The sequence below is a fragment of the Aspergillus sclerotioniger genome, assembly GCF_003184525.1.
Source record: "Aspergillus sclerotioniger CBS 115572 chromosome Unknown BO94scaffold_6, whole genome shotgun sequence".
Taxonomy (NCBI): Eukaryota; Fungi; Ascomycota; class Eurotiomycetes; order Eurotiales; family Aspergillaceae; genus Aspergillus; species Aspergillus sclerotioniger.
This window is the reverse complement of record NW_020290996.1, coordinates 1138670-1151331: the sequence shown is the minus strand read 5'-3', so window position 1 is coordinate 1151331 and position 12662 is coordinate 1138670. Positions and strand designations below refer to the sequence as shown.

General features: G+C 55.4%; 5 protein-coding genes across 5 annotated transcripts; 3 read left to right on the top strand and 2 right to left on the bottom strand.

Moving 5' to 3' along the window:
* Positions 1-349: 349 nt before the first annotated feature.
* On the top strand, positions 350-1573 carry BO94DRAFT_583145 (putative mitochondrial carrier protein; the record flags this gene model as incomplete). Its single annotated transcript, XM_025615535.1, has 6 exons — positions 350-439; positions 507-541; positions 589-662; positions 722-940; positions 987-1324; positions 1370-1573. The coding sequence occupies 6 exons, from the start codon at positions 350-352 to the stop codon at positions 1571-1573; spliced, it is 960 nt and encodes a 319-aa protein (XP_025470547.1).
* A 314-nt stretch (positions 1574-1887) lies between these two features.
* BO94DRAFT_532727 (putative pH signal transduction protein PalA) lies at positions 1888-4633 on the top strand. Its single transcript, XM_025611183.1, has 5 exons — positions 1888-1928; positions 1978-2215; positions 2261-2315; positions 2361-3255; positions 3301-4633. The coding sequence occupies exons 1-5, from the start codon at positions 1921-1923 to the stop codon at positions 4574-4576; spliced, it is 2472 nt and encodes an 823-aa protein (XP_025470546.1). The 5' UTR covers positions 1888-1920; the 3' UTR covers positions 4577-4633.
* Positions 4634-5848: 1215 nt separating this feature from the next.
* On the top strand, positions 5849-6417 carry BO94DRAFT_532726 (uncharacterized protein). The gene has a single exon (XM_025611182.1). The coding sequence runs from the start codon at positions 6127-6129 to the stop codon at positions 6313-6315; it is 189 nt and encodes a 62-aa protein (XP_025470545.1). The 5' UTR covers positions 5849-6126; the 3' UTR covers positions 6316-6417.
* A 473-nt stretch (positions 6418-6890) lies between these two features.
* Positions 6891-9488, bottom strand: BO94DRAFT_532724 (transcription factor domain-containing protein). The gene is made up of 6 exons (XM_025611181.1): positions 9296-9488; positions 9180-9246; positions 8757-9132; positions 8549-8712; positions 7487-8504; positions 6891-7437 (listed from the first exon to the last, which is right to left on the bottom strand). Exons 1-6 carry the CDS (start codon positions 9392-9394, stop codon positions 6948-6950), a joined length of 2214 nt encoding a protein of 737 aa, XP_025470544.1. The 5' UTR covers positions 9395-9488; the 3' UTR covers positions 6891-6947.
* Positions 9489-10013: 525 nt separating this feature from the next.
* Positions 10014-12633, bottom strand: BO94DRAFT_532723 (type I 3-dehydroquinate dehydratase). Its single transcript, XM_025611180.1, has one exon. The coding sequence runs from the start codon at positions 12175-12177 to the stop codon at positions 10105-10107; it is 2073 nt and encodes a 690-aa protein (XP_025470543.1). The 5' UTR covers positions 12178-12633; the 3' UTR covers positions 10014-10104.
* Between the last annotated feature and the right edge of the window lie 29 nt (positions 12634-12662).

Sequence of the window (12662 nt, the reverse complement as noted above, 5' to 3'; positions counted from 1 at the left end):
AAAAAATCACAAAATCACACTTCCTCTCTTCCGTGCACAAAAAGAAATCAACTCCCCGGGCTTGCTGAGGCCTGCTTCATGGACAATTGTGGGACGCCGAACGGTCTGCTCGCACGCTGAGAGACCGCTTTGCGTTCCATAGGGTTCCCAGCCTGCTTCTCACGGTCTGAACATCACTGGTCGCCAGCGGCAACGACGACTAAGCAACAAATAATCAGGAGTGCTTTCATCTGCCACAGATGGGATACCTCCAGGAATGACTCTTGATAAACACTCTGAACATGCACCCTTTCCTTCTCCCCCCTCACAACCTTCTCCTTTAGCCACGTCGACCGAACGTACCCGAATCATGGATGAAGCAACACGTAACAAGATTCTGAAGAGCTACCAAACGCAGGTGGCCTCGGCGACTTCGACTATCTGCGCGACCCTCGCTGTGGTGAGTGTTACGCGTCGGCAGTCGGAGAAGAGAAACTGAGAAGAGAAATTGACTGTTCTTCGTGTAGACGCCGCTGGAGAATGTGAAGACTCGCATGCAGACGTAAGTCAAAGCCTGTCTAATTCGTTTCACTTTGCTGACTTTGGTAGCCATAATTTCCGCAACGTGGCTCAGTGCGTCCGCTACCTGTGGCGTACCGAAGGACCCCGCGGTTATGTTGCTGGTAGGTTGTCATCGCCCCAATTTTGGCAGCGGATGGCTAATGTAAATGTCGTGTGCCAGGAGCCTTGCCGCCTCTGGCCAGCGTCACCGCGGTCCGCGTGCTCAACTTTTCAACTTACAGCATGGCCAAACACCGTATCTCGGATTTCGTTGAGAGAATGACGGGTGAATCACCTCTGGCAATCTACGAGCAGCCCGGCAGCAGTCCCACTCTGTCGGGTCTGGCCACCTTTACCGCCGCCGGTCTCTTTGCTGGCTTGGTCGCCGCGCCGCTTGCCTGTAAGACAAGCTGCTGGATCGAGAGTTTATGTACTGACTAAAATAGGCCCCTTTGAGCTGGCCAAGAACGTGGTTCAGACCTCGGTGCTGGTGTCCAACCGCGCCCAGGCGTCTCCCAACGCAATCAACGACCCTTCGCTGCGCAACAAGCCTCGCCTCAACACCGCTGAAGCGATCAAGCAGATCGTCAAGAGATACGGCATCCGCGGCTTATACACCGGCTTCCACCTTCACGCCATGCGCGACACCCTTGGCTCCGGCTTGTACTTTACCGTGTACGAGACCGTCAAGCAGGTCGCTGCAAAGGAACTGGGTACCGAAAAGTCGCCTTTCGGAGCGCCTATGATTGCTGGTGCCATCTGCAGCACGGTCCCCTGGTTCTGCGTAAGTATTTGTCCGAATGAGTTTGAACGCAGACTAACGGAATAGACTTACCCGCTGGATACTCGTAAGACCCGCGCTCAGAGTGTGTTGCTGGGCAAGACCAAGGAGGTTGGCGAGGCCGTGACCGCGGTTGCGAAGTCTAGCATGTACAAGGGACTGTCGATCATCCTCATCCGCACTGGTGTGAACAACATGATTCTCTTGAGTATGTTCGAATACATCAAGATGCGCATTGACGAGCTGGAGTAGTGCTATAGACATGGTCTAGCACACTGAGATCACAAGAACGAACAGCTCACGGATTCCGAGTACATTGAGAGCACAAGAACAAAAGCCTCACGGAATCCGACGTACATAGCATGAGCTTTAATCTCGCAAATAAGAATGACTATGTGCAAATAAGAATAATAATACCTTTAGGTGGTACGCGGTGGATGTAGTAGTACTGGACTCGTATGTGTTTACTGTTTTTGTATCCCGGCCTGTGCTGCCTGAGGCACCCACAACGTCATGCGTTGCCGGGTGGGGTTGGGCTTTTCCGTCAACAAAACTTCCGACGATCTGGCTGCATGCCCATGCACTCCTCGACTGACACGATGGCGTCGTACGTGCTGCTGCTACGGTCTGTGTGATTATTCTGCTAACGGTCCCAGTAATATCCTCCAGATTCCGTTTCGACGCTCGCACTCCATCTCCTTGTCGAATGCCATTACCCAGTACATCTCCTCCAAATATGACCAACGCCCGGACATGTTCGCAGAGGATCTGTTGATCATCGACCATCTGCGAACCGAAGCAATCAATGTCCAGGAGCCTCATATCAGCGGGATTAGCCGACTGGTCACGTATGCGGCGCAACTGAAATGGCTAGGGGGAAAGTTTCCGGTGGATGTGAGTCGACTGGATACGGGGGTAGAACAGGATTAACGTGTGCAGGTTGGCGTGGAATTTCCGTGGTATCCTGCGTTTGGATTTAATACCTCCCGACCGAGTAAGTGGATCATTGTGTGGTGAGGATTTGGCTGACTGGTCTCAGTTTCGCAGAATAACCTCCGGTTCGAGCTGGCGAATGTCATCTTCAACCTCGCTGCACTGTACTCGCAGTTGGCATTTTCGGTAAACCGCACGACGTCGGATGGACTCAAGCAGGCGTGCAATTACTTTTGTCAGGCGGCTGGGGTTCTGAGGCACTTGCGGTCGGATATCCTTCCCGATCTGCGGACATCACCTCCGGAAGACATGGACGATATGACGCTGCAGAGCTTGGAGCAGCTGTTACTGGCACAGGCGCAGGAGTGCTTCTGGCAAAAGGCTGTCAAGGATGGGCTGAAAGACGCCTCGATTGCGCGGCTGGCAGCTAAGGTTTCGGACTTTTATGCCGATGCCGGGGATTATGCGGTCAAGTCGAATGCCATTAGTCCGGAGTGGATTCACCACATGACGGCAAAGCACCATCATTTTGCCGCTGCTGCACAGTACCGGCAGTCCCTCGACTGCTTGGAGAAGCGCAAGTACGGAGAGGAGGTCGCTCGTCTGAGGGACAGCGAGGCGTGCGTCAATGAAGCACTGAAGGAGTCGCGCTGGATTAACCGCACGGTGCTGGGAGATCTCCAGGGATTAAAGACGCGGGTGACAGAAGATTTGAAACGCGCCGAAAAGGACAACGATATTATCTACCTCAACCCGGTGCCGCCCAAGTCGGAGCTTAAGCTCATCGACCGGGCAAGCATGGTGGCAGCGAAGGCGCCATCCCAGGTGACTGATGCCATTTCCCTGCTGGGCGAGAACGGGGCTCTGGGGCAGCCGCTGTTCTCCAAGTTGGTGCCGTACGCCGTGCACATTGCAGCCAGCATCTACTCGGACCGTCGGGACCGACTGATCAATGAGACGATCATTGGCGAGCTGGAGACTATGACGGACAAGCTTCGGGAGTAAGTTGACTGGAATTCTATCTCAGGAGGAGGCTAACTAGTCAGTTTATTGTCATCGTTGAATCTCCCGGGCTCTCTGCAGGCCCTCGAGAAGCCGCTCGGACTGCCACCGACATTGGTGTCGCACGCCGAAGAATTGCGTCAGCAGGACGGCTTGAACCGGCTCCGCAAGTCGCTTGAGGACACGGCAACGGTGAAGGGAAACGACCACGCCGTGTACAGCGAGGGCGTCGAGCTTCTGGCTGCGGAAAGAGCCGAGGATAATGCGTCTCGCCGGAAATATGGGACCGACCGCTGGTCTCGCCAGTCCTCGGAGGAGGCGGCGCAGAAGTTGTACACGACATCTCGCGAGATTGAGGGATACTTTACGTCAGCCCAGAGCAGCGACAACTTGGTTGAGCAGAAGCTGAAAGATTCGGAGGCAGTCTTCCGGGTGCTGACGGGCACCAACCGCGATCTGGAGATGTATGTACCCAGCAGTCGGTGGGCAGCTCTGCCGCCGGAGGTTGAGCGCGAGGTGAGCCGGCTTCGGGGATGTATGAGCGAGGTGAGCCGTCTGGAAAGCCGGCGCAAACGGCAGGCACAGGCGCTGAAGGACAAGGCGCGCACCGATGATATCAGCCAAGCGCTCATCAAGGAGACGGCCCGACTGGAGCGCGAATTTCCCATGCAGGCGATCCAGGCCAGCCAGTTCGAGGATCTATTCGAGGAGCAGCTGCATTTGTATGATTCGGACCTGGAGATGGTCGCGCGGGAGCAGCAAGACCAGGACGAGATTGCCACACGGGTGCGGGAAGCCAACCGGGCGTTTACGCGAGCACACACGGGGGATGCCTCGACCAAGGAGCGCGAGCGCGCCCTGCAGGAGCTGGAGAATGGATACCTCAAGTACAAGGAAATCCTATCAAACATCGAAGTGGGTCGGAAGTTCTACAACGACCTAGCGAAGATCGTGGGACGGTTCCGCGACGACAGCAAAGCGTTTGTACACAAGCGACGAATGGAGGCCAGCCAGCTGGAGGGGGACATTTCGAGCGCGGCCGCAATGGCAACATTGAACATCTCCCAACCACTACGACAGCAGCCATCATACACCGCTCCAGCACCAGTCCCAGTCCCAGCACCAGTTCCAGCGCCAGCACCCCAACCACTGGCACGAGCAGAACCGATGACCCCTCGGCCCCAGCCAATGGCAGCACCGCAGCCGACGCGAGCGAATGCGCGCCCAGCAATGACACCGGGGATTTGGTCCCCAGAAATGGGGATTCGGTTTGGAGGAGGCGGCCAGTGGGATCCAAGCAAGGGAGTGAAGTTTTCATAATACCTACATCAGAGTACTAGATCAGACTACCTACAATTCTACATTATACATTACTAGTAGATACAACCCAACTTTTCCTATCATGATGATATATTATCGTACAAAACACGCCGCATAACCTTTGCTGCTTCCCACGCAAGACATCTTGTTTGTCCTGATAATTCATGCATATCAGCATAGGCAATGAATGTCTGAATCCAGGATCTCCACTGCTCTGTGGAGATTTTCCCACCGTGAGCAATATTGTCAACAGGAATAGTACCAGTACCAGTAACACCACTCTCCAATGACAACGTAACTTCAGACCCTGATGACCCAGATCCAGACCCAGATCCAGACCCAGACTCGAATTCATCAAGTGTCATGCCCTCTACCACGTGTATATCCCTCTTCCCTTTCCCTTTCGTTTTCGCTTTGCAGATGTGGTGATTCTTATGATTGTGCCTGTGCCTGTGCCTATGACTCTGGTGAGTATACCTCCAAACCCTCTCCCCAAACACCACGACCCATATCCCCGCCCTTGAGACACGGAGATCCAACTCCGTAGATTCTCTAGATGATATACCAACAGAATCATAATTCGTAGGCGTAGGCGTAGGCGGACCAGAGGTCGATTCCTCACTCATCGAGGAAGCAGACTCGGACGAAAAAGTAGAGGAAGAGGGAGGGGGAAGAGAAGAAAGAATACCCCTTGCTAGATCTTGGATCCAGACACAGCTGGTACAGGTTTCACATGACGGGCATTCATCACCATAATAATAACCATAGGGGGTAGAGAGAGTAGGTTGGATGTCGGGATGGAAATACGAAAAGGGACAGAAGATTCCCTCTTTGGCCATGAAGGCCACGAAGGAGGTGAGGTTTAGGTAGGCGGTTCTTGTTATTTGGGTTTCTTTTTCGTTTGGTTGTGGTCGGGGATGTGGTTGTGGTTCAGAGTCAGGGTGTAGATGGGGAATGTCTTCGACTGCGGAGGTGATCACTTCTTTGAGGTATGGGAGGGAGGTCCATATTTCTTTTCCTTTTTGGGTTCTTGTTGGTCTTCGTTGGGTGCTGGTGGTGTCGATGCTGGTGCTATGGTTGTGGTTGTGATGGTTGTAGTTGGGGGTGTGGTTTTGGTTGTGATTCTGGTTATCGTTGTGTTGGTGATTAATATCCTGACCTTGGCTCTGGCTATGATCCCCCTCCTGATCCCGACCCTGATCCTCAATCTTAATATACGACGACGAAGCCTTCGCCTTCATCCCCGATCCCAATCCAATCCCCATTCCAATTCCCATACCTATCCCTATCCCTGTCTTCAATTTTGGTCTTTGTTTAGACTTTTTCTTCGCTTTTGTTTTGAATTTCTTTTCTGTTTCTGTTTCTGTTTCCGTTGCAGTCTCTGATACGGTCCCTGATTCTGTCCCCGACATTGATGTTGGTACTTGTGCATAACTCCTCGGATGAGACCGTGGTTGTGGTTGTGGAAGCGACTGTGGCTGTGGCTGTGGTTGTGTATAAAAATACGATCCTCCGGGTTTACTCCCATCCAGATAAGGTGATAGGGAGGGATGATACCATTCTTCTTCTTCTTCTTCTTCTTCCTCCTCTTCTTCCCCCCGCTCCTCTTCTTTAACTCCGCCATTTCCAGTACCACTTTCACCAGTACTCTGACCGGTCCTACCCCGTTGACCAAGAGTGTTACTTCTCCCTTGATTCTCACAAGGCGGTCCCTTGAGGAAATGGACCAAGTCGAGTAACTTTCTTTGAAGCGGCATGGGACTTTCTTTTCCTCTAGTAGACTTGATCTTGGTTTTCACATCCTCAGTATCATTGATACTCTTCATAGTACTAGAGGAGATATAGTTATCCGGGGTTTGAGGATAACTATCCACACCCCTGGATATTAATCTCGAGGTATGAATTATTGATTTCCATAGATCAAGCCATGATTCTTTTTCTCTGGCTTTATCTTTATTTCCTATATCGTCATTAGAATACTATATATATTTCGACACATGGGGAAAGTAAGAGGAAGGGAATACCTATTTGGTTCTGTTGCTGCTGCTGCTCAAAAACCCCAAATATTGCCTCCCCTGCCGAGTCAATAGATATTTCATCCGCCATGTAAAGACGGATGATGCCGGTGAAGGGATAACTAGGAGAACCTTGGAGCCAGGGCTGGAGTTGGGGGAGGTGGGTATCTATCTCGTGATTCATTTTTGATTGGTCCAGTCAAAGCTGGGGTAATTATTAGGGGGGATTAATTATTATACAGATAGGTAGATAGGACAGGGTTATACGGAGCATGATTGAGGGATGGGTATGTCATGATGTCATGTCATGTGATTCGTATCTGCTATGCTATGCTGGTATTATACAGGGTATCATATCATTCGCCCTCCGGAATTCCATCAGGAATCTCCCCCGGTATCGTGTCCAATCCCTCTCCCAGGAAAAAGTCCAGTTCGCTGGGTCCTCCCTGTGAGTGCTCGTTCTCCGCCAACTGCTCCAGTAAACTCAGGAACGGGTCCTTTTCGCTATCGCCTGTCGCTGCTGGCCCCATTCCCCCAGAGCTTTGCGACGGCGCGTCTGGTGTGAGGGCCGCCCCGCCTGGGGTCGCCTCGAACGGGAATGTTGCGTACTGGGGTTGTGCTGGTGGTGTGGGGGCCGTAAATGTGTCGGACAAAAACGCCGCCGGCGAAGTGCCCACCCCCGGGGAGAACCCGAGACTGCCCTCGGGTAGATTCAAGTCGGGCTGCGGCCACGGTGGTGATGGTTGGGATGGCTGGAAGCTGATAGACGGTCGTCCTTGGGATGGTAAGGAGGATGTGGGTGGGTACATCAGTCGGCCGGAGAAGTCCGGTTGATCAAGCGGCATACTACAGAGGTTAGAAGAAGCAGCACAGCGCAATACGGGAATCAACTTACGGCTGGTCCACATCCACTAATCGGACATGTCCTCCATCCACTGCCAGCCCTGGATACCGGTCCAGGAAGTCCTCCAAGTGAAACACCGGCGCAAATCGCACTGGCCGCACCGCCATGGTCCGCACCAGCTCAGCGTGACACGCCGAGATGCTTTGCAGCATCTCCCGTTGGTGCTGCACCCCCGCCCAGTACTGCCGCAACCACGACAGCTGGTGCATCTCACGCGCCAAAAAGTCTGCGCTCGACGCAAATACCTCCCCCTCACGCCCGTGATAGTGTACCCCGTGCACGTGCACTGTGCCGGCCGTGCAGACGCAGTATGCCACTAAGGCCGGCCACTCAATCCGCGGGGCATGTCGCGCCAGCTCCACCAGCTCGGCGATGGCGTTGGCGTGAGAGAAGCAGAGCGTCGTCGCCTCAATCTGCCACGACTGATGCTGCCCCGTGCCGCGCAGTTCCACCAGGTCAATCGGCAAGAAGGGTCGGTAGAGTAGACAGTGCACCAGATGATAGATCAGCTTGCTCAATAGCAGCAGCGTGCTATCCGGATGGCCGAACAGCGTCTCGATCGACGCAAACAGGTCCTGCGTGCCGGCTGCCCAGAGGTCGAGTTCCTGGCGGATCTTGGACAGGTTGGAGAGGGCGTGCCAGGGAAAGTGGGAGTCGCCCTTGACGCCTCCGGCGGCTAGATAGCGATGGGTGACGCCTAGAATGCGCGTGATATCGACCAGGAGCGCGGGGCCTCCAGGGCCTTTCCGACGATCCGGGGAGTAGTGAATATTGGGACCGACCGGGTTGAAGCATTCGCCGGCTTCGGAGCCGGCGCCGGCGCCGGGGAGACGGAGAACGATGGAGTGGTCGGCGATGAGACACGGTCGTTTAGACCCACAAGTAAGAAACCGATCCATCACGTAGACGGTCCAGAACAGTCGCCGTCTCATCTCGCGTTCCGCCGCAGGCAGCGCCGCGGGTGCTTCTCGATACAAGTCCAGCGCCAAAGTCATGGACACCGCGTTAGCTGACGAGTCAGTCACTTGTTCTGCAACCTGGCGTCGCACATACCTAGGACCATGTAGGCTGTTTTGCCACAGCCGTAGGCGAAAAATGTATGACAGAGCAATAAAAGAGACTGTGTCCCTTCGATCGACGGATTGTCAATGTCGACTAGCCGTCGCGCCTGGCGAGCAGACTCGAGGCTCCCCTGGGGTGGATTAGGCGTGGTATATCTGCAGCCGTCAGCCAAGTCCTCAAACCGAGGAGAGAGACCGACCTCAGCGTGAGCGCGTAGATGGCCATAGATAAATGGGCCGGTAATTGGCCATGCTGATGCCGCTGACGAGTAGCAGGCTCGTCCAGAATCCAGTACGGCTTCCCATGTAGACGAGCAAAGTAGGTGTCCAGCATGGAATCCGGTAGCCGAGGCTGTGGTTGCGGCGGTGGGGGCGGAAAACTATGCGAAGGCGGGGGCAGTTGGAACGAGGTCGATGCGGACGGCAGCAGATGCTGTTCCAACGATTTAATTGGCGAGGTGGCAGAGGTAGGCGAAATGGGCGAGTCTTCCTGGAGACGTTTCTCCAGTCCATCGACACGCTTCAGCAGGGCCTCAAGCACATCGGTTTTGGGCCCACGCTTTTTGGGAACGGCGTCTACTAGGATGAGTAGGGTTCAGACCAAGTGCGGTGGAGAGGCAGACCATAGATACAAGGACACTGGAAGACCTTGCAGGCCTCACAGCTCGGGCGTAGACGATTACATTTGATCTGACCAGTCAGCTGGACGACCAGCAAAAGACAAGGGCAGCCAAGCTACCTTTCGTTTCCGACAAGACTTGCAGTTCATCGACTCGCGGGGCTCGGCATGGACGCGACGGGGGGTAAGCCGGTCGATGCTGACCTGGGGGCGGGACATGGCATTGCCTGCACATAAGAGGGAGAAGAAGCCAGTAGGAGGGGGAGGGAGGGGATGGCTGGTTAAGGGAACAGACGAGAGAGCGGATCGGAGGAGAAACGACGGAAGAAGAAGAAGAGAGGAAACGAAGACGAGAAAAGCGACGAACCCCGGATTTAAACAAACGTGGAGAAGCCGGTGGACTAAGGCCGAAACGGTTAGAGGCAAGCAATGCGGGGGGTGGCCATGGCCCTGGCTGCCTCTTGACTTGCAGCTCTCCAGTTATTAATTCAGTTGACTGCTGCTCTCACGGTTCGTCGTCGGTTAAATCCATCTAACTGTCAACCGCCTCGGGATTTTCCCGCTTCCAGCACGGATCCTCGTCCGCAAGCTTCAACATGAGCGACGTTGATATTCCACGCCCCCCCTACCCCTGTCCCTTGGGGGCTTCATCAGAACCCCCGGCGATCGCAATCTATGCCAGTGCCGTCAGCAGACTAGGGAGGGGCTACTCTTCAGCCGAGGACTGCCGGCACTCGCACTATCTATATTGCCTTTGATTGCTTTTAATTGCACTGCAGACCCGCTGCAGAAGAAACACACCTTATGATGATCACACCATCACACTGAGTCACGAACTCACGGACTCATGGTCAATTCAACATCCCCAGCAGCATACATCTAAAGGTCAAGAGTCATGTCATTCCAGATTCATATCCTATCTATACATCTCAAAACACCCGCCCCGACGCCATCCGCACAAAATCAAATGGCACGTTCTGTCCCACCAGCAGTCGCAGCGTCTCCACCGTCGTCCACGCATCGACATCCTCGATCCCATAAGCCGTCCAGCCCGCCCGCTCCGCAACCCCGACCGGATCTCCGGTGCGCTCCCCGCGCGTCAGGTCGAGGTACACCTTCCCACGAGTCGACGGCGGCGATGCTCGCCCACTCGTCCGGTAGTGTCGCAGTAACGGCTGCACCAGCAGCGACTTCTCGGGCGGGAGCGCCGACACCATCACGAACGGCTGCTCCACCATCTTCACCGACTGGATCGACGTGAATGGCTCCAGCCCTTCCGCCAGCGGCCCGCGCGCCCGGAATCCGACCGTGTGGATCGCACCCACTCCCAAGCTGCGCAGCGCAAAGATCGTCGCCGACGCTTCGCTCTCGCTCCCCGCCAGAATGATGGCCGCCCGGCCCCGGTACGCCGACGGCACGTAGTCCCGCGTCAGGGTCGCCCGGATCCCCTTCCACGCTGCATTCTCCCCGATCAACTGCGGCTGCGCACCGGACCCGCGCACCGCAACAATCGTATCGACCAGCCCGATCGCCTGGGCCGCCTCGCTGATGGTGGGAATAGACGTCGTCCCGCTGGTGATCGGTGGGTGGACCGACGCGCCGCCAAAGGTCGGCTGAGTGATTACCCGCTCAATCGACCCCATGGGCCCGCGGTCAATCGAGGTCAGTGTGTGCGGCAGGCTGAGCTCGTTGAAGCATTTCTCCATAAACATCGACTGCGGGGTCGATCGGAAAGATCCGATCGCGTACAGGTCTCGTTTGGGCAGCTGGCCCATGATGTGGAGCGCCTCGTTGATCTCGGCCGCTGTCAGCTGCCCTGGCGCGGCAATCATCGGCAGTAGGGGATGCGTGATGGGCGAAAACACCGTGTTGAGGGCTCGGGACAGCTGCCCCATTTGACCCATGTTGACGGCCGACAGGAGCGGGTAGGATCCGTGGGTCCCTTTGATCGTCGACCGGAAGTACTCCAGTTCGTAGTTGGCCTCGATCGTATTGACCATGGCAATCATCTTGACAATGTCGGCGTACTTGGCGCTCTCCGCAAAAATCCGGGGCGCCTCGGCGGACGTCCACCTCCACGTCCCCGAGAAATCGTGAAAGGCAGACATGATGATGCTATTCCCTTTGACCTCCGACAGCCGTCTCCGGATGTCCTCGGGCAGCCACAGCTCGACGTCAATGTACTCCACCCCCCACTGGATCGCCCGACGGAGATACTTGTAGAATAGCAGCGGGTCCTCCATCGGAAACTTACCATTCTCCTTCGTACATCGAGTAGTAAAGATAATTGGCATCTCGGTGTGCTGCCGAAGCAACATCAACTGCTGCCCAACGTACCGTAGGCTTGGGACGGACGCCGGCGCCCCTTGGGGCGGCTCGGGGTCAATCAGCAGGTCCACGCGGATTTCAACCGCATCCGACCCCACGGAGAGGATGTCGAGGTTAGGCAAGGCAGCATGAACGTCCGGAAATGTAGTCGAGATAAAGTTGGTCCGATTCTTAGTCTTGAGGTCCTCGTGCGGCCGCGTCTGGCCCAGAATCAGCGACAAGAATCGCGTGAGGTCGCGGCGAAAGAAGGGACTCCGGAGGGAGTAGAGAAACTCGTAATGGCAGCGATCGGTGAGCGCATCGTCCGGGAACGATCCATCGTCGACACAATGCGTGTTGACCAGAATACAGGCCGTATGGTCATCCACTTCCAGACCGCGGATCGAATCTTCAGTGGCCAGAAACCCCACCACGACCGCATTACTTCCTCGACCAAACGTCGACAGCGAAGTTTCCGTTGTCCATGGCTTGCCGAGGATGTCCGCGACAACTTGAACGATGGCCTCCTGGCCCGGCGTGTAGACCGCGACGACCGTCCGCGCGGGCTCCGGAGGGACTATCTGAGACGTAGAAGAAAAAGCAGAAGATGCGGAGCCTTTGAGAGCTGTGAGCGAAGATGTAGCGGCATCAGCTAAAAGTGTCATCCCCATGGGCTGATGGAGGGCAGTCTGCATCATCTCATTGCATACGCAGTACACTGCACGTTCGCATACTTGATTTCGACGTCAGAAGCCGGTGGTATACTTCGAGGTCCCGATAGCTCGCCGACGGGAGACAGGAACAGATGCGCAAGAAAGTCAAAGACAATGGAGTTGGAGTGGCATTGATGGTCCAACCAAACTCGGAAAGGTGATATCTGCACGAGGACCGAGTACACCGACCAAAACAGAGACAGAGAGGAGGTCAAGTACGTCAAGTACCACGAAACGGCGTCGGGGCTAGTGTTTAATAGCCGGGGAGGCCGGAGACAATGAGCAGGAGATTAGGGGGGGGGGCTTACAGCCGACGAACAGTGATCAAGTCAGCGTGGAGGAGGGGACTAGAGGACAAAGAGAGGGCCTCGAGAAAAGGAACGACATCTGCTCGGGCTAGACGAGGAGGATAAGCCGATAAGGAGAGGGCGCGAGAGGGACGCTGGCAGGTGGGCTGCAACGATGGC